The sequence below is a fragment of the Erinaceus europaeus genome, chromosome 18, assembly GCF_950295315.1.
Source record: "Erinaceus europaeus chromosome 18, mEriEur2.1, whole genome shotgun sequence".
Lineage (NCBI taxonomy): Eukaryota > Metazoa > Chordata > Mammalia > Eulipotyphla > Erinaceidae > Erinaceus > Erinaceus europaeus.
Genome location: NC_080179.1, coordinates 53,970,215 through 53,991,895, shown reverse-complemented (window position 1 = coordinate 53,991,895; position 21,681 = coordinate 53,970,215). Strand labels below are relative to the sequence as shown.

The 21,681-nt window shown below is 39.9% G+C and overlaps 1 protein-coding gene and 1 pseudogene across 3 annotated transcripts in view; one reads left to right on the top strand and one right to left on the bottom strand.

Moving 5' to 3' along the window:
- The window catches only part of RAB3GAP1 (RAB3 GTPase activating protein catalytic subunit 1), a 73,913-nt gene extending 58,595 nt beyond the window's left edge, over nt 1–15,318 (bottom strand). For 2 of the 3 annotated variants that reach the window (XM_060178030.1, XM_060178031.1), the window contains exons 1-3: nt 15,219–15,318; nt 15,061–15,116; nt 9,360–9,435 (exon numbers count right to left, since the gene is read on the bottom strand). In XM_060178030.1, the coding sequence (XP_060034013.1) occupies nt 9,360–9,435; nt 15,061–15,116; nt 15,219–15,236 (150 nt within the window). In that variant the 5' untranslated portion in view covers nt 15,237–15,318. Of the gene's footprint in view, nt 1–9,359; nt 9,436–15,060; nt 15,117–15,213 lie in introns of all 3 variants that reach the window. The other variant, XM_060178032.1, reaches the window with a different exon arrangement.
- On the top strand, nt 13,598–13,822 carry LOC132534464 (U2 spliceosomal RNA; annotated as a pseudogene).
- Nucleotides 15,319–21,681: the final 6,363 nt, after the last annotated feature.

Below are 21,681 nucleotides of genomic sequence, written 5' to 3'. Positions count from 1 at the left end.
TAGTGGTGATTTAACAATGATTTGTATGATTAGAAGATTTCAAGGGGGACTGGTAGTAAATTGATAGTTTACTTAGTGTGCTTTCTTTGCTATGGACTGTGGTCCGGGAGGTGGCGCAGAGGATAAAGCATCAGACTCTTTGTCATGGACCACCGTATGTTTAATCTTGGACCTGACTGTACTGAGAGGTTTGGGTGCTGTAATGTCTTTCTTTTTGCCTATCTCTGTCTATCTGAAAAAGTTGGCCTGGGGTAATGAAGCTCCAGTGATGACCCCCCCCCCTCCAAAATTACAAAGGCATACTTCTAAAATACCAAACTTTTTAGTAGGAAAATAATTGCCAAGTGCTATCTAAAACTATGATTTTTTTGTCAGTTTTCTCTAAAATGAGGTTAAAATGTGTTCAATTAATATATAGCCTAAACTGAAATTCTCAAAATATAATAAACTTTACATGATATACAACATTAGAGCTTGTCTTGTTTAGGAGGAATGCCAATTTTTTAAAACATCTTTTTATTTTATTTTCCTTTATTGGGGGGATTAGTGGTTTACAGTGGACAGCAAAATACAGTAGTTTGTACATGTGTAACAATTCTCAGTTTTTACATAACAATCTAACCGTCTCTCCCACAGGTTCTCGGCCATCCTGTTCCAGGACCTGAACACTCCCGAGTTTTTTCCTTTGATGCAACACACCAAGGAATACAAGAATAGAACTGAAGAAGGATACAAGGATAGAACTAAAGAAGGAGAAATCCAGAAAGAGAGAAATTCACTTTTCAATGATGCATTGTTAAAATATTTTTCGTTGATATAAAGAAATATTATGCACAAATCCTGGAATTTGGGTGTTATTGTAATCTCATCAACCACTATCTCGTGGAAAATTTACTTATATTTAATAAAGAAAAGCCATCCAAATTCTGTTTCCAATTTTTTTTTTTTAGCATTAGGTTCCTATGTGCAATACCACTGCTCCAAGTATGTACTTTTTATTCTTTTTTAAATTTCATATAAAGTGGCTGTGATAAAAAGTTTTTACCATGTGGTAATGGGGCTTACACCCAGAGTCTTAAATCATTACTCTACTGGATGAACTATCTCTCAGGCCCAAAACAAAACTTTTTTTTTTTTTAAGAGACAAAGAAGCAGAGAGAATGAAAGAGACCATGGCCTCAAAACTTCCTTCAATAGGGTTGGGGACTGAGCTCAAATCAGAGTGAATACGGCAGAGCAGCACACTGCTATAAAGGAGCTATTTCATCAGTCTTAAACTTTTAAAGATAATTTTGTTTATGTCCAGGAAATGGCACAGTGGCTAGAGCCATGAGATTCCCAAGGCTGGTATCTGGTATCACATATGCCAGAGTGATATAAACAAATCATTTTTTAATAAAAAACAAATCATAATTTTAATAAACTGAAAATATTCTAACTTCTTACTAATTTCTAGCATGGCATATATTCACTAGTTGAACCAGCAGTGACAACCTAGTTCAAAATTAACCCAGTAATTCTTATCAAAGGTGGTCTCTGAGGAATCCAGTCCAGACAATAAAAAGAAATAAGCACGGGACTGGGCAGCGGCACACTTGGTTAAGTGCACACATTACCAAGACGGACCAGGGTTCAAGTTCCTGCTCCCTATGTAGGGCAAAGCTCCTTGAGTGGTGAAGCAAGTACTACCGGTACCTGTCTCTCTCCCTTTCTATATTCCCCTTCCTCTCTCAATTTTTCTCTGTCCTATCAGATACAAGGGGGAAAATAGGAAAAAGGAAAAAAGAGCCACCAGGAGCAGTGGATTTGTTGTGCAAGGACCAAGCCCCAGCAATAACCCTGGTGAAAAAAAAACACCCCCCCCAAAAAATTAAAACAAAATAATTTGGTGACAATATGAGTTTACGCCTATCTGTGTGAAACAGTATATAATTCCTTTGAAAACTAAAAATAAAAGTGCTACATAATCCAGAAGTGTCATTGCTGATATGCAAAGAATATAAGAATATTAATCTAATATATACATTGTTGATTATCCTATTAAATGTCCTATGTAATAAAAATATTCACAGAGACATGATATGGAATCAAGCAAAATGCTATCAATGACTGGATAAAGAAGCTGGCTTTTCTAAAATTTTTTTTTTTAAAGAATTTATTTAGAGAAAGATAGGCTGAGAGAGAGAGAAAGAACCAGACAGCACTCTGGTACATGTACTGCCAAGAATTGAACTTGAGACCTCATGGCTGAGAATACAATGTTTTATCCACTGTGCCACCTCCCAGGCCACAGATTTCTTTATTCTAATGAGAGAGAGGTGAGGGAGAGAGAGACATATATGGGAGGCAAATGGAACCAGAGTAACACTCTGGTACTCAGTGGATACTACTCAGTATTTGAAGGTCTCTTGTACATGAAATCTAGAAAATACAGAAATAGAAATATAAAAATTACCTTAGTCCTGGGGCCCTAGTTGGGGAGTCCTGAGTTTCCCAAACAGACATACTGGCCTAGATCTCGATTAGATCCCTTTCTCCATCGTTACTGGTCATCTCTCAGGAACAACATAAAGGACCCCTTTGTGGGCCCCTATATGACCTTGCCCTCAACTTGGATCAACAACAATAGAGAATGTTCCCTCCTCTGAAGGGTGGATGGACAACATACACTATGCTACACCTGAGAAGATGGGTCGATATTGGGGCAGCTTGGAATGTTCCTACTCCACAGAATGTGAGCACAGATGTATAGGGATGTAGAGGTCACATAGGCTCCTAAGCTGAATATGGGCCCCAGATCACATCAAATTGATGGGGTTTACAGTCAACAATATTTGTATCCCTTTTCCATATTAGGGAGCTACTCTCTTCCCTGATCCAGCTTTCTGGTCCTTTTTCCAGCCATGACATCCTCTCCCTAGACAATTACTTGGATCTATCTGCATATCAGATTTCAGGCTTAGGGAAAAAACAAACAAACAAACAAAAAAAAACCTAGTATAGCCACAGGCCCTTTGGAATATAACTAAAATAGGAGTATTAACTATCTACAAAACGGAGAAGCCCCAACTCTTCATCTGAACTTTTCCAGCCTTTAGGTTCATGACTAGTCAACAATTTTTTTGGCTCTATATGTTAACTCATTTTTCAGCCACCAGGTTCCAGATGCTAATATGATGCCAACTACACTTCCCTGGACAGATGACCCCACCAATGTGTCCTGGACCCCGCTTCCTCAGAGCCCCGCCCCACTAGGGAAAGAGAGAGACAGGTTGGGAGTATGGATCAACCTGCCAAAGCCCATGTTCAGTGGGGAAGCAATTACAGAAGCCAGACCTTCCACCTTCTGCACCCCATAATGACCCTGGATCCATACTTCTAAAGGGATAAAGAATAGGAAAGCTGAAGGATGACAGAGGACCTAGTGGGGGTTGTACTGTTATATGGAAAACTGGGGAATGTTATGCATGTACAAACTATTGTATTTACTGTTGAATGTCAAACATTAATTTCCCAATAAAGAAATTAAAAAAAAAAGAATAGGAAAGCTATCAGGGAAGGGGATAGGATACAGAGTTCTGGAGGTGGGAATTGTGTGGAGTTGTATCCCTCTTATTCTATGGTTTTTGTCAGTTTATAAATAATTTTTTTTTTTAAAAAATGTACCTTAGTCCATATAAAAAATGTCCCTACTAGGGAAAGAGACAGACCGGCTGGGAGTATAGATTGACCTGTCAATGCCCATGTTCATCGGGGAAGCAATTACAGAAGCCAGACCTCCAACCTTCTGCATCCCACAATGACCTTTGGTCCATACTCCCAGAGGGTTATAGAATAGGAAAGCTAACAGGAGAGGAGATGGGATACAGAGTTCTGGTGGTGGGAATTGTGTGGAGTTGTATCCCTCTTATCCAATGGTTTAGTCAATGTTTCATTTTTTAAAAAATCTTTTTTTTTTATTTAAGAAAATATTAATTAACAAAACCATAGGGTAGGAGGGGTACAAATCCACACAATTCCCACCACCCATTCTCCATATCCCACCCCCTCCCCTGATAGCTTTCCCATTCTCTATCCCTCTGGGAGCATGGACCCAGGGTCCTTGTGGGTTGCAGAAGGTAGAAGGTCTGGCTTCTGTAATTGCTTCCCCGCTGAACATGGGCGTTGACTGGTCGGTCCATACTCCCAGTCTGCCTCTCTCTTTCCCTAGTAGGGTGGGTCTCTTTTTAAAAATTTTCATTTATTTACTGGATAGAGACAGAAATCGAGAGGAAAGGGAGGGATAGAGAGGGTGAGAGACAGAGAGACCCCTGCAACACTGCTTCACCACTTGCAAAGCTTTCCCCCTGCAGGTGGGGACCGGGGGCACTGTAACATGTGCAATCAAACAGGTGTGCCAATGTTTCCTTTTTATAAATATAAAATTAAAAAAATTAACTCAGAATGTATCAAAAATATAAACAAAGGACATAAAACTGGGGGCTAGGAGGTGGCTTTTCCAGTAGAGTGCACACATTACCATGTGAAAGGACCTAGGTTTGAGCCCCAGATCACCACATGGAGGTGCCTGTAAAGGGGAATTTTCACTACAGTACTGTGGTCTCTCCATCTCTCTCTCCCTCTCTATCTCCCTTAGCCAAAAATAAAGAAACAAAAAAATAAATGTCACCTGGATCCCCCTCCAAAAAAAGGACAGATTTCGTAAAGCATTGGATAGAAGCTTCATGGCAATGGACTTGGCTATGATTTCATGAATATAATGTCAATAGCACAAAGAGAAAATAAGCTAGGCTTCATTTATTTTATTTCATTTTATTCATGCAGTTCTGGGGAATGACCCAAAGGTGTCATGCCTATGTGCAAAAAGATGCATTCAAACTAAAAGAAAAATGACAAATTGAGTATTTTACAACAGAGTTGTCATCTTTAGTACACATTACTCTAGTACAATTAACTACAAAAAATAAACATTGAGTATTTTACAACAGAGCTGTCATCTCTAGTACATATTACTCTAGTACAATAACTACAAAAAATGGACAGAAACGAAATACCCTTCAACAGGAATATGCATAAACATATTTTAATATAGTCATGCAATGACCTATAATGCTAGAATTTTAAGTAACTAGGTCCTATCTTGAATAAAGTGGCTTGTTTGTTTCTTTGTTTTTAAACCAATTTTGGCTTATGGTAGTGCCCAGGGCTGAATATGGGACTGGGAGCTTCAGGAATGAAAGTCATTTCACATAATCATTATGCTGTCACATCAAACCTAGGATAAAGTTTTTGTCTAAGCCAAGTACAGTAAATGTATATGTTTTATAACGGTATAATGTACATACATGAAATCGAGTTACAAAGAGCTAAAAGTTGTTGATTCTGGAAACTAACAACTAAAGGTGAGGAGGAAATGAAGTGTCAGGAAGGAAACCATCATTAACAAAACAAAGGGCTAGGGAGACAACATGTTAATACAAAAGAATTTCATGCCTGAGGCTCTGAGGTCCCAAGTTCAAGACCCAGCACCACCATAAGTCAGAGTTGAGTAGTGCACTGGTGCCCGTCTCCCCCCACCCCACCCCACCCCACCCTCTCTCTATATATACACATCTTTTTTTTTTCTTCTGGAGAGAGATAAACTGAGGGGGAAGAAGGAGGGCAGAGATAGAAACACATATAGTACTATATCACTGCTCCTGAAGCCCTCCCCCTCCACAGGTAGGCACTGGGAGTTTGAACCCAGGTCCTTGTGTACTATAACATACACACTCTACTGGGTACACCACTGCCTAGCCCTGCTATATCTCACTAAAAATGTCCAATATTTAGTGGGTGTAGTATGGAGCTATATACTATAATTTTAAAATCTCATAGCCTATTATTAATCACAATTAAAAAGTGGGAAAACATTGGTTGGGGAGGTGGTGCAGTGATAAAGCTTTGGACTCTTAAGCATGAGGTCCCGAGTTCGACCCCTGGCAGCACATGTGCCACAGTGATGTCTGGTTCTTCCTCTCTCCTCCTATCTCTCATAAATAAGTAAAATCTTAAAAAAAAAAAAAAAGTGGGAAATATATTTAATAAATAATTTTTAAAAATTACGGTTAAGTGCACATGGCGCAAAGCATAAGGTCCAGAGTAAGAATCACAGTTCGAGCCCCCAGCTCCCCACCTGCAGGGGAGTCGCTTCACAGGTAGTGAAGCAGGTCTGCTGGTGTCTATCTTTCTCTCCCCCTCTCTGCATTTCTCTCTGCCCTATCCAACAACGATGACATCAATAACAACAATAAAAACAACAAGGGCAACAAAAAGGAAATAAATAAAGATATATATATATAGGGGCTGGGCAGTGGGGCACCCAGTTGAGTGCAAGGACCAAGGTTCAAGTCCCTGGTCCTCACCTGCAGGGGGGAAGCTTCACAAGTGGTGAAGCAGTGCTATAGCTATGTGTGTGTGTGTGTATGTGTGTCTTTCTCTTGCCCCCCCCCCTCAATTTCACTGTCCCTATCAAATAAATATTATAAATTCATATATATAGTTTGGTTTGGCTTATTTGCATAATGAAAAAAATTTTAAGCCCAAAAGTAGCCCTCTGAATAACTTTTAGTCAGTTTCTTCTTTTCATTCTCTCTTTTTAATGAGGGAGACAAAAGGAAGTGAGAGTGAGAGTGAAAAAGGAAGTGAGAGAAACCATAGAATGTGGTTGTGCTAGAGCACAACTCAGCTCTAGCTTACCATGGTGCTGAGGACTGAACTAGGGAAACTGAGCCTCAGGTGTCAAAGTCTTTTGCATAACTATTATGCTGTCTCCCTAGCCAACTTTTAATCATTCTTAAGAAAAGGAACTTAGAGTTTAGAAGAGAAGCAATTTCTACGTAGTTTTTATTTTGCCTATTAAAAAGGACAGAAACAAGTGTTGGCGAGGATGTGGTGAAAAAGGAAGAACCCTTCTGCATTGCTGGTGAGAACGTAAATTGGTTTAGCCCTTACGGAAAATAAGTCTGTGGAGATTATACACACATCTATGTTCAACAAGTCCTCAATAAATTGATCACAATTTACCACATTCAACTAATAAAAAAAGTGACTATCTCAGGAGTCGGGTGGTAGCACAGTGGCTCAAAGCTCAAGGACCATTGTAAAGATCCGGGTTCAAGCCTCTGGCTCCCCACCTGCAGGGGAGTCGCTTCACAAGTGATGAAGCAGGTCTGCAGGTGTCTTTCTCTCCCTGTCTTCCCCTCCTCTCTCCATTTCTCTCTGTCCTATCTAATAATGACATCAATAAAAACAATACAACAATAAAAAGGGCAACAAAAGGGAAAATAAATATTAAAAAATTTTTTAAGTGACTATCTCAATAGTTATAAAATATATGAATAAATATAAAAATGATAAAACAAACTTTCACCAGATTAACAGTAAGAAATAGGGAGTCAAGCGGTAGTACAGCAGGTTAAGTGCATGTTGCGCAAAGCCCAAGGACTGGCAGAAGGATCCCGGTTTGAGCCTCTGGCTCCCCACCTGCAGGGAAGTCCCTTCACAGGCTGTGAAGCAGGTCTGCAGGTGTCTATTTTTCTCTCCCCCCTCTGTCTTTCCCTCTTCTCTCCATTTCCTCCCTGTTCTATCCAACAATGATGACATCAATAACAACAACCACTACAACAATAAAAAACAACAAGGGCAACAAAAGAGAATAAAGTTAAAAAAGAAAGTCTTTAAAAAAAATTAAAAAAATAAAAGGTTAAACAAAGAAAAGATGAAACTGTCCCTATTTGCAATAACATAACTGCAAATATAAAAACGCAAAACAATTAACAAATAGGTTATGAATTTTTACATTTTTACATTTAGCTGGATGTCAAGATAAGAAATCACAGAAAATTTTACTGTATGTAGTAACATCTGGAAGAGGAAATAAGACAATTTCATTTATAACTGTATCATACAAACTACTTAGTAATAAATTTAACAAATGATCTCACCAAAAATCTATAGAACAGCACTGAGAAAAAATAAAGATGACCTAAATAAAAAAACTAACATTCATAATTGGAAGCTTCAAAATTATGTCCCATTTCTCCGAATCATAAATAACCCAATCTTGGGAAGACAACAAAGCTATATATAATCTATTTGTGTAGATGGCAAATGCAAGCATCAAAATCAAGAAGTTAAGTCTTCTGCAAATCAATTTATTTAAAAAAAAAAATTAAAACTAATGGGGTTGGATGATGGCGAATCTGGTATAGCACACACATTACAGTGTACAAGGACCCAAGTTCAAGCCGCTACCCCCCAACAGCAGCTGGGGAGTTTCACAAGTAGTGAAGTAATGTTGCAGGTATTTCTTTCCTTTCTGTTTGTCTCCCCCTTCCCTCTCAAGTTCTGTCTCTATCCAAAATAAATAAATAAATAATCATTAAAAAACAATGTAAAGTGCAGGGATAAAAGCATTACTGAAACAAGAAATGGGAGGCTACTGAAACTGAGTGATGGGCACATGAAGATTCGCTGTACTATTCTATTTACTGTTTATTACCATGCATTGCTTAACAAGACTTTAGTAAACAGGGGGCTATAAATATAAGAGTGGTTCTAACAAGTTATACTACAGTCAATGTGTGAAGTAGGTCATATTACTTAGTAGTCTTGTACAATTATGACATTTATACAACAATGAAATCACCTAATGATTCATTGTTCACAATGTATCTCTACTGCAAAGTGACACAATACTATACACGTTTGAAATATTCTATAAATAGGGCCAAATGACCTAACTAAAAAGATGAATCATATTCCACTTTGATTTAAAATATATTTTTCATTATTAAATACACTCAAACTACCCATAATGTAAAAGAAGGAGCTGCAGTTAAAGAGGGGAAAGAATATTAATGGCATCACAAATTTTAAAATGAGTAAAATGGCTATTTGTGACAGCACTGTGTCAGTGCTATCTTCCTTCTGAATGAACTGAATGAACTGAATGAACTGAAACATTCTACTAAGGAGCTAGTAATTACAATTTTCCCTTAAACAACTAAAAAAAAGACAAAACAAAACCAAAAAACATTCTAAAGCTCCCAAGGAGAAGGTAAACATCAAAAGAAATAAAAACCACTCATAAAGGAACGAAATTATGCATATAAAAATTTTATTATTTAAAAATTAATTCACAAATATCTTACATGTATCATTTCCACAGATTCAAATTCAAGTTCTTCCAGGTGCCAAATGCAGATTATACATAACTTTAAAATGCATTGCATTCAAATGTACCAAATGCTGCAAAGAGCTTAAAAATAAGTTTCAAAGTAAATACTCATTTAGAGACACCAGTAAATAGATCTGACCTTTTCAAGTGGCTTTCCCAAAGAATTTCCAATCAGTTTCCAATCATTCAAAACTTCCTCAACTTTGGAAATAAACCTAAGAAGGAAAAAAAAAATGTAGCAGTACATTTTTTATATTCTTATACACTTTTTAAAAAGCATTTTTATAATCAATAAGAGAATGCTTAGTAAATTTAGTATTGTTAGTCTAGTTTGTGATGCAGAATAAAACTGGAAATAATCTTTTTTATTCCAAGAATTTCCAGCAGTGACATCCTGCCCTTTAGGAAAATAAGTTAAGAATTAGATAAAGCTCTGTATTAAAATGTACACAATACATTTAGGCCAGAAGTTAAAACTGATAAGACTAAAATGGCATTGTTAAAGATAACTATAAAACTAATGTCTTCTCTACCATCAAAGTAGCTGAGCTATTTAAAATTTCTTTTCTAGATCTTTAGGAATTCCTGATTTACCAGTCCCCCACCCCCTTCAAGGAAATATTATTTGGAGATTTTGCTCATTAAAATAAAGCCAGTGTTATGGAGTAGCTGACAAGAAAATGAAAGTAGATATTGTCAGCTATGAGGAATAAATGACAAAATTATAAACAATTTACTTCATAATCTTTAAGTATCAATATCATCAGATCGACAATGAATTTTTGGTTAGCAACATGCTCAGTATCATCAAATAAAAAGAGGCAAGTTTCAGTGGTTGTATTAAATTTATACTATGAGGCATTTCCAGATGACCTGTCATTACTCTAGGAAGCTGGCTTCCTATGAAGGTATGATGCAATTGAACAGCAACATTGCACTCCTAAGATACCTGCATAGTACTGCTAGACTACTAGAGTTCATTCTGGTTAAAAAATAGTCCAAGCTGAGAATGTTTTGCAGACACCTACCATGGGGAGATGAGAAATTGTAACCATGTGCCAACAACTGTACTATAAACCACTGACCCCTCCCATGAAGTGATAAAAGAAAAAAATATCTACATATAGTCAAAGGTACCTGAATTTTTTCCTCCGTGATATTGTAAATTAGTATTTGTACTTCTTGCATAAGAGAGTAATGTTAGAAGAGATATATCAGAATGTTTTATTACAATTAATTTCTTTTTTAATATTTTTTATATTTATTTTCCCTTTTGTTGCCCTTGTTTTTCATTGTTATTGTAGTTATTATTGCAGTTGTTATTGATGTCATCATTGTTGGATAGGACAGAGAGGAATGGAGCGAGGAGGGAAAGACAGAAATGGAGAGAGGAGGGGAAGACAGAGAGGGGGAGAGAAAGACAGACACCTATAGACCTGCTTCACCGCCTGTGAAGCAACTCCCCTGCAGGTGGGGATCCTTATGCCGGTCCTTGCACTTTGCGTACTTTGTAGTTGTTATTGATGTCATCATTGTTGGACAGGACAGAGAAAAATGGAGAGAGGAGGGGAGGGCAGAGAGAAATGGAGAGAGGAGGGGAAGACAGAGGGGGAAGAGAAAGACAGACACCTATAGACCTGCTTCACCGCCTGTGAAGCGACTCCCCTGCAGGTGGGGATCCTTACTCCAGTCCTTAACTTTGCGCCCCGTGCGCATAACCTGCTGCGCTACCGCCCAACTCCTAGTTAATTTCTGATTAAGATTAAAGATGCAGGGGCCAGGCAGTGGCACATCTGGTTGAGTGCACATGGTTACTGTGCAGAAGGACGCAGGTTCAAGCCCCCAGTCTCCACATGAAGGGGGAAAGCTTGCGAGTGATCTAGGTGCCTGCTGTAGGTGTCTCTCCATCCATTTCTCTATATCTTTATCAAATAAATATCTCTTTAAAATATTAAAGATAAAAATAAAAATATAAAATATTAAAGGTATTAATAAATATATTACATTTTTGAGGGTGGGTCAAATGGCAATTATCAGTTCTGAAAATGTTAGAGGGGCTAGGTGATGGCTGAGCAAATATATTATCATGCTCAAGGTATGGGTTTAAGTCCCCAGTTCCTATCTATAAGGGGGGAAACGTCACAAGTCATGAAGCAGTGCTAACAGGTATCTCTCTCTTGCCTTCTCTATCTTCCTTTTCCTTCTCAATTTGTTTCTATGCAGTAAAAAAATATACATATATATATTTTAAAAACTCTAAAACTAAATTAACATTTACAAAAAAAGGGGGGGGAATAAAGGAAGAAAAGAAGGGAGAAAGGAAGGAAGGATGGAAGAAATAAATTGTACCATGGAGAGGAAATAGTTCAGCCTATTAGAGCAGCAGCATATATGTCAAGAGGTCATGAGTTCAGTCTCCAGTACCAACTCACTCCATAGCTGAACAGTGCTTAGATGTTGGTCCTCTCTCTCTCTCTCTTATATGGTAATAAACAAATCTTTAAATAAAGAAATAAAAATGAATTCATATAGGAGCACATTTTTCATTTAAAATGTGCATTACATTTATGAGGGTAAAAAGCTTCATACTACCATAATGTCTAATAGAAGTTGAGGAGTCATTAACTAATGGATTATCATTTAATGGACTAAAATGCACTAGTGAAAAATGATGACTTGAAGACTAGTTGAGGAAGATGCTCATATGATTTGACACAAAAGGCTTATAACATACACAGATAAGGAGTTTCCTCATAATACGAATAGTAGCCATTTCCTTGTGGTAAAATAGAGGTGACTTTTCTTGCTTTATTCTGCTAAGCAGTATTATAATAATATTGGGTTGTCAGAAAAGTTATGATGCATTTTCCATGTCTTTCTATGCAAAAACTGTATCATTTTTCCAACAGTCAAATAAAATTATTTAAAATAATGTAGCATTCACAATAAAAGAAACAATTTTAATGTTTATTTTGTGGATTCTATCAGTTCTAGTTGAGAAAAATAAGCTCTACCCTGTAAATACTGAGGCTTGACCAGAAAAACGCAATAACCTTATCCCTCCAAGTTTTCCAGATCTCAGTAAAGTTTGATTTCCTCTGATTCACTTTCCAATAGGCTCTTTTGTGTGAGCTCCTCTTTAAAGACCAGATTTCTTTTCCTGTTTGTCTTAGTTCAGTTGTAGTTACAAACTTATTTGCATTATTGTATGATTTATATTTGCCTTGTCCACTAAGCACCACCTCCCTAATCCCCAACATTTTGACTGATGGATGAGCACTCAAAATAATTTTTCTCAGTGGACAAATGGTCAAAGTCATGGGTATATACTTATCAGCAAATTGTCTGTAATGGTTCATAATCCTTTTTTTTTTTTTTTTTTTGTAATTAATACACATTAGAGAAGGAAAGAGAAAGAGAAACTGAGTGTCATTCTGGCATATGGGGATGCCAGATCAAGTATTCATTTGGCAGGCCCTGACAAGAACTCTCATTCAAACATTAAAAAGTTGTTTTGGTTTTTTTTTTTTTTTTTTCTTTTTGGATAGAGAGATCAAGAGGGGGAGATAAAGAGGGAGAGATAGAGATACACCTGCAATACTGTTTTACCACTCATGAAGCCTCCCCCGGCAGGTGGGGACCAGAGGCTTGAAACCTGGATCCTTGCATAGCAAGTATGCACTCAACCAGGTGTGATACCTACCAACTGGCTCCCTAAACCCAAGTTTCAAGAGACTCCGAAACTTTAACATTTTACTGTGAATTGTAAAGCATTAGTTTCCATCCAGAAACTGAAGCATAGAAGTAAAATACTAAATACCTATTTTGTGATAGTTTCCATAAATACGCTACCAATTCTAAAGGATTTAATGTTTTACTTCAGAATAGTTTCTATATTTAGCTAAGGGAAACTGTTCATTATTCCATTCAGTTAACATTTTTCACCCCCACATTCCAAGATTCAAGCTACATTCAAGATCACCAACAGGCATTAAGTTATTATTTCAAATTCAACAAGTCTAAAATAACTGTACTCTTTACCACTTTTTAAAAAAATACTTTAAATGAGAGAGCGAGAGAGCGCCACCCCCCAGAGCACTACTCTGCCTTATGGTGGTATAGGAAACTGCAGCTGGGAGAGCCTCAGACATGAGTCTTTTGCATAACCACTATGGTATCTCTTCAGTCCACCACTTTCTTACCTTAATTCTTTCAGACTGGAAACTACAGTTTCTTGTTTGGGTCTTTCAATTCTTACTTTTCATCAAATGTGTTCATCAAAAATTTGAGACATGTAACAATCTCTCTTTTTGAATCACCAAACCACCTAACTGTGGACCAAAGTAAGTAATTCACCATCATTTTATCTCACTTCCTATTGCTTTTCAGCCTTTTGGCTAAGATCAAGAGTAGTATCTGTTCTTACCAGCTTAATATCTCACTACCTGAGACAGTATCACTTTGCCACTGTAAAATCAGAGGGTTTTCACTATGTTCTTTAATGATTCTAGCTAGTCTCATAACCAGTGGTAGTGACATCATCTGTGAACTTGCTAGAAATGCAAATTTTACACTGCAGCTTAGAAATACAGAAGAAACTACTATTCTTATGCATAGTAAAGTGAAAACTGTTGTCTTAAAGCTCTGAAACTAGATTCCTTTACTCAGATTTGGCAGCTACTTATAACCTAATTCTACCTTATTAATTTTAAAAATACATTTTATGTAAGAGCCCCAAAGATTCTTTTTCATTGGCCCCTGTTCACACCAGTACCTTCTCATGTCTAATCAATCATCTCTCCGAGGGTCCAGCTCCTTTGCCTTTTCTATGAATTGCAATACAAGTGCAATGCACTATAAAGTCATCTTGTTTATTTTTTTATAGCTAGTACCATTTGGTTTACAATTTATTTGTCCTATTTTTATGTATATCTAAGTTCTGTTTTTGTCCTCTTCACTTAGTACTGAGTTCTGTAACTGCTCTATATACTTTTTACAGTGTGGTTACTGTTGACTGACCTCTCTTTTGGGGAGGTTAATTATCCCAGTAGCAATCTTTTCTCTGTCTTTCTCTCTCACGCTAAGAGATGCAAAAAATTTCCTCTCTCAGCTATAAGGAGTATAAAATGTCAAACTAACCCCTGACCTCCTCACCCAGAAAACCGAAAACCTGTGAGGCTTAACAGGAAGCTTGCTGCTCTAAACCATCACTCCTCCACAATCTGGTTTTAAATCCTCACTGGGGACAGCTGTTCAATGGAGTTTGACAGGTACAGGAAGCCTGAGCACATCACTCACTGAACTGTAACAACTTCAATCTCAGCGTGTCAGGGCCAAACGCAGACGCTTTTCAAAGGTTATTGTCAAAGTCAGGTGCAGATGGTGGGACTGAGTCCATCTCCTAGTGAGTCGGATCTCCTCTGTGCCCGGGAGAGGAGGGGACAAAAACACAGCTGCGGTCAAGTTTATTGTTTATGTTTACAAAACTGGCTAACCGGAAAAAGAAAACCGGGGTGGAAATGGCAGGGTTGGGGTGTAGTTCTACGTGTGGACCACACCAGCGACTCAAAAGGTCTCAGAAAGTGGGCTAAGCGGAGAGAAGACAAAACTTTTGCTCGGAGTCCAGAGTCCCGCGGTGGGGGCGGGCCTGGGCTGGACAGAGACCCAACGCGGAAGGAGAAGAGCTGCCCAGCCGGGGCGGAAACGGCGACCCCGAGGCGCCGCGGGTCGGACTTCATCCACCCAAGGGGCGTCACCCGTGATCCGTGTCGGGAGGGCGCGGACGGGACGCCGGGGCCCGAGGCGCTGGTCTGAACCAGAGATGCGACGGACTCACTCACCTTTCCCATTCCGACGCAGTGGTGAAGTCCGTGATCTCAAATACCTCGGACTCGGGCTGCGGGAAGGGAAAGGAGAGAAAGAAAGAGGTTGAGCGCCCAGGTCACCAATTCAGAAGCCGAATTCAGCGCGAGGGATTGGTGGGGAATAAATACCTCACCTCACCGTCGGCCGCCATCTTCAGAAGCGCCGCTAAGGCTGCCGGGAAGGCGAGCCAGGAGGCTGGGACCCGGCTGGGGAAGGACAGCTCTCCGCTGGCCCCGCCCCCGAGACCACGCCCCATATGACCACGCCCCCGTGCACTGTTCAGCAATCTTCAGTCTTTCCGGGCTAAAATGCAAGGGTTGTTTGAGGGAGGGGTCCTCAGCCGGCAGTGCCCACACTTTACCACGCGTGAGGCCTGGCCTTCGAGGCCTCAGCCACCACAGCGGCGCCCCATGCACAGGGGAAGCGCCACAAGCAGTGAAGTGGTGCTGTAGTGTCTCTCTTCTCATGCACACTCCAACCTCCATTTTAAAAAATCGAATCCATTCAGCAAATGTGGAGGAATTGTGCAGCCCGGAAACCCCAACAGGACGGGAAAACAAAAAAGACCCGTAGAATAGAAAAAGAAAAGGATAAGATAAAGAAGATAAGAAAGAAAAGATATGCTTTGAATTTTTAAGTTTCTTGGGGAGTAATGGATGCATGAAGAGAAGAAAAAACTAAGGAGGTAGGACAAGGGCCTAAGCATAGGTGGGTAAGAATGTATTAAAAACCCGAAGGACCTGGAAAATGGCACAGAAGTTTGCACAACAGACTTATGCCCTGGTCTCAGAGGTCCCAGGTTGTCTCCAACACCACCATGAACCAGAGCTGAGCAGTGCTCTGGCAAAACAAACAAAAAAAACTTTGAAGTACATTGAATTTTTCATTCATTCAATGTCTCTTCATAGTAAGGCACTGGACTCACTGTTTAATATCCACATTCAAAGAGCTTAAGAGTTTGATGAAGTCATGAAATAAAATCATCTTGTTGATTCTCTGGTTTCTGATTTAAAAAAAAATAGCATGCTATTCCATGAATGCTTTACTTTGGGGGTGGATGGATAGAGGAGGCTATCTCTAGGGTATCACTGCTCCCTGCTGTGAGCTGACTTATCAAAGAGAGAGAGAGAGAGAAATTCCACAGCAATGAAGCTACCTCTTGTGTGATGGGTACTAGTTTGAACCTGAGTCCTATACTAGGCAAAGCTGACAGGTTGTCTTACCAGCCCAGAAATTTATTTATTTATTACCACCAGTGTTATTGTTGAGGTTTGGTGACTACCTGACAAATCACCATTCCTGGCAGACATTTTTCTCCACTCCCCACCCCTTTCTATTATAATAGAGCAAGAAGGAGAAAATATATATATATATATATAGTCTGCTTCACCTCACATAGAGCTTCTTCCCTGCAAGTGGGGACCAGAGGCTTGAACCTTGGTCCTTGTGCATAATAACTTGTGGATTTTACCCATTGTATGATCACCCGGACCCTAGAATGCTTCACTTTTATAAGCCACTGAGGAACAGAACTGGTTACACCAAACAGATAGTAATTATATACATATATTAAAATAGTTTTTCACAGTAAAATATTTACAGAGGGCTAGAGTGTTGGACTTAAAAGCATCAAGTCCTGAGTTCGAGTCCCAGCATAGCATGTGCCAGAGGGATACTTTGGCCTTTCTTCTTCCTCCCTCCTCTTTTCTTCCTTCTCCCTCTGAATTTCCCAACCAGGTGTTACTTGGAAATAATGAAAGATAACATCTGGGGAAGTGGTGCAGCAGGTACAGTATGGGAATTCAATGTGTAAGGCCCTTGGTTTGGTTCCCAAATCCCTAGCACCCCATAGAATGACAGAAATCGTAGAATGATGCTCTATAATCTCTCTCTCTCTCTCTCTCTCAAATTAAGTTAAAAAGAGAGTAGTGGAAGGAGTAAGTAGGTATGGCTAAACATAAAATGAGATTAATTCTGAGTAGATGATTGTTTAACATAGTAAAAGATACATTAGCATTTGTACTGTCTTGCTACTTTTGTTAGGTCTGAGTTTCCTTATCATTAGGTCTGAGTTTTCTTATAATTGAATTGTGTCAAAGATGTACTCCTGTGACAAGAGGTCTTGAAAATTAGCACTTTTTCAATAAATTAATTTTTTTAGTGTACTAGGTGTTACAATTTTATCATTTATAAACTGACTCTTTCAACTATATGGAGATAGACTGAAAAAGAGGGAGAGACACCATAGCACCAGGACTTCCTTTTGCCATGACACCTCCTATTGTGGTCCCAGTGATAACCAGAGTGACAAGAAAAATAGTGAGAAAAGAAGAAAGAGGCATTCAGTGAGAGGCTGGAGAGGTGATTCAACTATATGATTGTTTGCCTTGCATGGTGAAACAGTGAATTCAATTCCTTTTTTTTTTTTTTATTTATTTATTTATTTTTATTTTTTTTATTAAAGAAAGGATTAATTAACAAAACCATAAGGTAGGAGGGGTACAACTCCACACAATTCCCACCGCCCAATCTCCATATCCCACCCCCTCCCCCGATAGCTTTCCCATTCTCTATCCCTCTGGGAGCATGGACCCAGGGTCATTGAGGGTTGCAGAAGGTAGAAGGTCTGGCTTCTGTAATTGCTTCCTCGCTGAACATGGGCGTTGACTGGTCGGTCCATACTCCCAGTCTGCCTCTCTCTTTCCCTAGTAGGATGGGTCTCTGGGGAAGCTGAGCTCCAGGACACATTGGTGGTGTCTTCAATCCAGGGAAGTCTGGTCGGCATCCTGATGACACCTGGAACCTGGTGACTGAAAAGAGAGTTAACATACAAAGCCAAACAAATTGTTGAGCAATCATGGACCCAAAGCTTGGAAAAGTGGAGAGGAAGTATTAGGGAGGTACTCACTGCAAACTCTAGTATACTTCTGCTTTCTTACTTTAGTGTCATACTCCAAACTCAGTCAATTTCTGCTTTGCGTTTCTACTTCTTTTTTTTTTTTTTACATGCATAACATTCCCCATATTCCCATTTAGTAATACAACCCCCACTATTTCATTCATCATTTTTCATGGACCTGTATTCTCCCCACCCACCCACCCACCCCAGAGTCTTTTACTTTGGTGTAATACTCCAATTCCATTTCAGGTTCGACTTGTGTTTTCTTTTCTAATCTTGTTTTTCAACTTCAGCCTGAGAGTGAGATCATCCCATATTCATACTTCTCTTTCTGACTTATTTCACTCAACATGATTTTTTCAAGGTCCATCCAAGATCGGCTGAAAACGGTGAAGTCACCATTTTTTACAGCTGAGTAGTATTCCATTGTGTATATATACCACAGCTTGCTCAGCCACTCATCTGTTGTTGGACACCTGGGTTGCTTCCAGGTTTTGGCTATTACAAATTGTGCTGCCAAGAACATATGTGTACACAGATCTTTTTGGATGGATGTGTTGGGTTCCTTAGGATATATCCCCAGGAGGGGAATTGCAGGGTCATAGGGTAGGTCCATTTCTAGCCTTCTGAGAGTTCTCCAGACTGTTCTCCACAGAGGTTGGACCAATTTACATTACCACCAGCAGTGCAGGAGGGTTCCTTTGACCCCACACCCTCTCCAGCATTTGCTGCTGTTACCTTTTCTCATGTGTGACATTCTCACAGGAGTGAAGTGATATCTCATTGTTGTCTTGATTTGCATTTCTCTGACAATCAGAGACTTGGAGCATTTTTTCATGTGTTTCTCGGCCTTTTGGATCTCTTCTGTGGTGAATATTCTGTCCAATTCCTCCCCCCATATTTGGATGGGGTTATTTGTTGTCTTGATGTTGAGTCTGGTAAGCTCTTTATATATGTTGGTTATTAAACTCTTATCTGATGTATGGCATGTAAAGATCTTCTCCCATTCTGTGAGGGGTCTCTTGATTTGGGTAGTGGTTTCTTTTGCTGTGAAGAAGCTTTTTAATTTGATGTAGTCCCATAGGTTTATACTTGCCTTAGTCTTCCTTGTAGAATTCAATTCCTGATACCACATTAATTGACAGGGTCAATGTTTCGAGTTGGCAAGGAATAGATTGATTTGATTACTGTACTGGGAAGGTGGCTGTTTTGACATGCTTGCAACCCAGGTTCAAGCTCTTGACTCCTACAGCACTGGGGGAAGCTTCTGTTACCTCTCTCTCCCTCTTCTTTTCTCCCTCTCCCTCTCTCTCACCTCCAGGGTTATTGCTGAGGCTCGGTGTTGGCACTTTGAAATGACTGCTCCTGGTGCTGGTGGCCTTCTTTTTTCTCCACTTCTATTTTTATTTGACAGGACAGAGAGAAGTTGAGAGGAGTAGAGGAGATAGGGAGAGAGAAAGACAGACACCTGCAGATCAGATTAGCTGCTTATGAAGCATCTCCCCTGCAGGTGAGGAGCCAGGGGCTTGAACCCTGATCCTTGCACTTAACCCGCTGTGCCACCGCCCAGCTCCCCTGCCACCTATCTTTCTCTCTCTCTCTCTCTAACTGAAAAAGTCTGTCTGGAACAGTGAAACTGCAGAAGCAACTAAAGATAAATGTTAACTTCTGCTAAAAATCAAGTCAGGGAGGAATAACATTATGGATTATCGGTTGCTATTGTTTCATAGTTATTTTTAAATTTGTTTACTTTTTTTCCAACAAGATTTAGATGGAATTTTTGCACCTTCAGGTTTGCAACATTCCAGGCAGATTATTCTTATTCTTATTTTCTTTCTCCTTCTCCTTTTTCTTCTCCTTCTTTTTTTTTTTCCAGGACAGAAGCAAAGAGAAGAAAAGTATTACACCAAAGTAAAAGACTCTGGGGTGAGTGGAGGGGAGAATACAGGTCCAGAAAGATGACAGAGGACCTAGTGGGGGTTGTATTGTTATGTGGAAAACTGAGAAATGCTACACATGTACAATTGTATTTACTGTCGAATGTAAAACACTAATTCCCCAATAAAGAAATTTTAACAAAAAAACCCCAAAACATCACAACATCCCTAGTGAAGCTTCTCCTTTTACACAGTGCTTCCATGTGATGGCAGGAGTGCTCAAATCTGATCCTTATGCATGATGAAGTATTCTATAGGTGAATTATCTCTTGGCCCCTTGTTTGTCTTTAAAGGAGAGGGTAATAGGTAAATTTGTTTGCTGATGATGATAATTTTGGAGAATAATGGTGAAGAGGAGACAGGAGAGCTGAAGTTCAAAAAGTGAAAGAGTAGAAAAATTTACTTAATCCAGGAGCAGTGCTCACATTGCATTTGGAGACCTTGATTCAGGATGTGCTACCCACAGAGAATATCTTGTAAATAGTGCCAGGCTAGCTTCACCAGAGAGAGAGACAAGGAACTCATGGCAGTGTGGTAATACAATTCTTTATTGATGCGGATGCTCCAGAGTCGGGTGTCAGCACAGCTGGTTTAGGTCATGTGGAGCTAGCAAACTGGCCACCTCCCACTATGCACACCAGCCCTTCTCCAGGTCTTCTCCAGGTCAGGACTTGGAAGAGAAAGAGAGAGCAAAACCAGGAACAGCAGTGGGATAAATACTGGAAGTGGCAAGTCGGAAACGGAAATGGCTAGGAAAGGGGGTGGAGAGAGGCAAAAGGCATGCTGGGAAGGTGGAAGTGTCCTTAGCAACTGTTGCAATGGTTTTAACTAAATTAGCAATACCCTGAGGGGATAACGTGGTGGGGATCTTTCAGGCAAAACAATGATTATGTAAATAGACCATAGTGTCAGCAATGGAGCATGGAGGGGAGGGGGCTTGCTTTAAGGCCCGACAAATAGTGCCCCACTGGAGTTCATTCTTCTTCTAGCGTTTGCCCTTCTTCTGTAGCCAGTTAACAGCGTCAGGTTGAGCCTGATGTAAAGTTTCGAGACCTCCTTTGAATCTGGAGAGGTGGCAGTCGTTGACTATGTGGGTCATAGTCTGTCTGGAGCTGCAGGGGCAGTTCGGGTCGTCTCTGGCTCCCCAGCGGTGGAACATAGCGGCGCACCGGCCATGGCCTGTTCAATAGCGATTGAGGAGGGCCCAATTATAACGTGCTAGGTCAAAGCCGGGTTGACGCTTGCAGGGGTCTGTGATGAGGTGTTTGTTCTTTACCTCAGCTGACTGCCAACTCTGTTTCCAAGAGTCTGGAACAGAGAAGTTCAGTGTAGGTGTAGGAGACCAGATTGGATGACGAGACGTCAAGCGTTGGACAGGGTGGGCGAAGATATCCGCGTATATTGGCAGGTACGGTCGAGCGTAGACGTGGGAAATGAACTTAGATGATGCCGCATCCCGACGAATATCTGGCAGGGCGATGTTGCTAAGAACTGGCAGCCATGGAACCGGGGTGGAATGGATGGTTCCAGAAATTATCCTCATGGAGGAATATAATTTGGAATCGACCAAGTGGACATGGGGGCTACGGAACCATCCTGGGGCACAGTATTCTGCAGTGGAATAGCATAATGCCAGAGATGATGATCGAAGTGTGGAAGCGCTCGCGCCCCATGAGGAGCTGGCCAGTCTTGCAATGATGTTATTCCTCACGCCCACCTTTGCTGCAGTTTTTATGAGATGTTCGTGGAATGACAGAGTG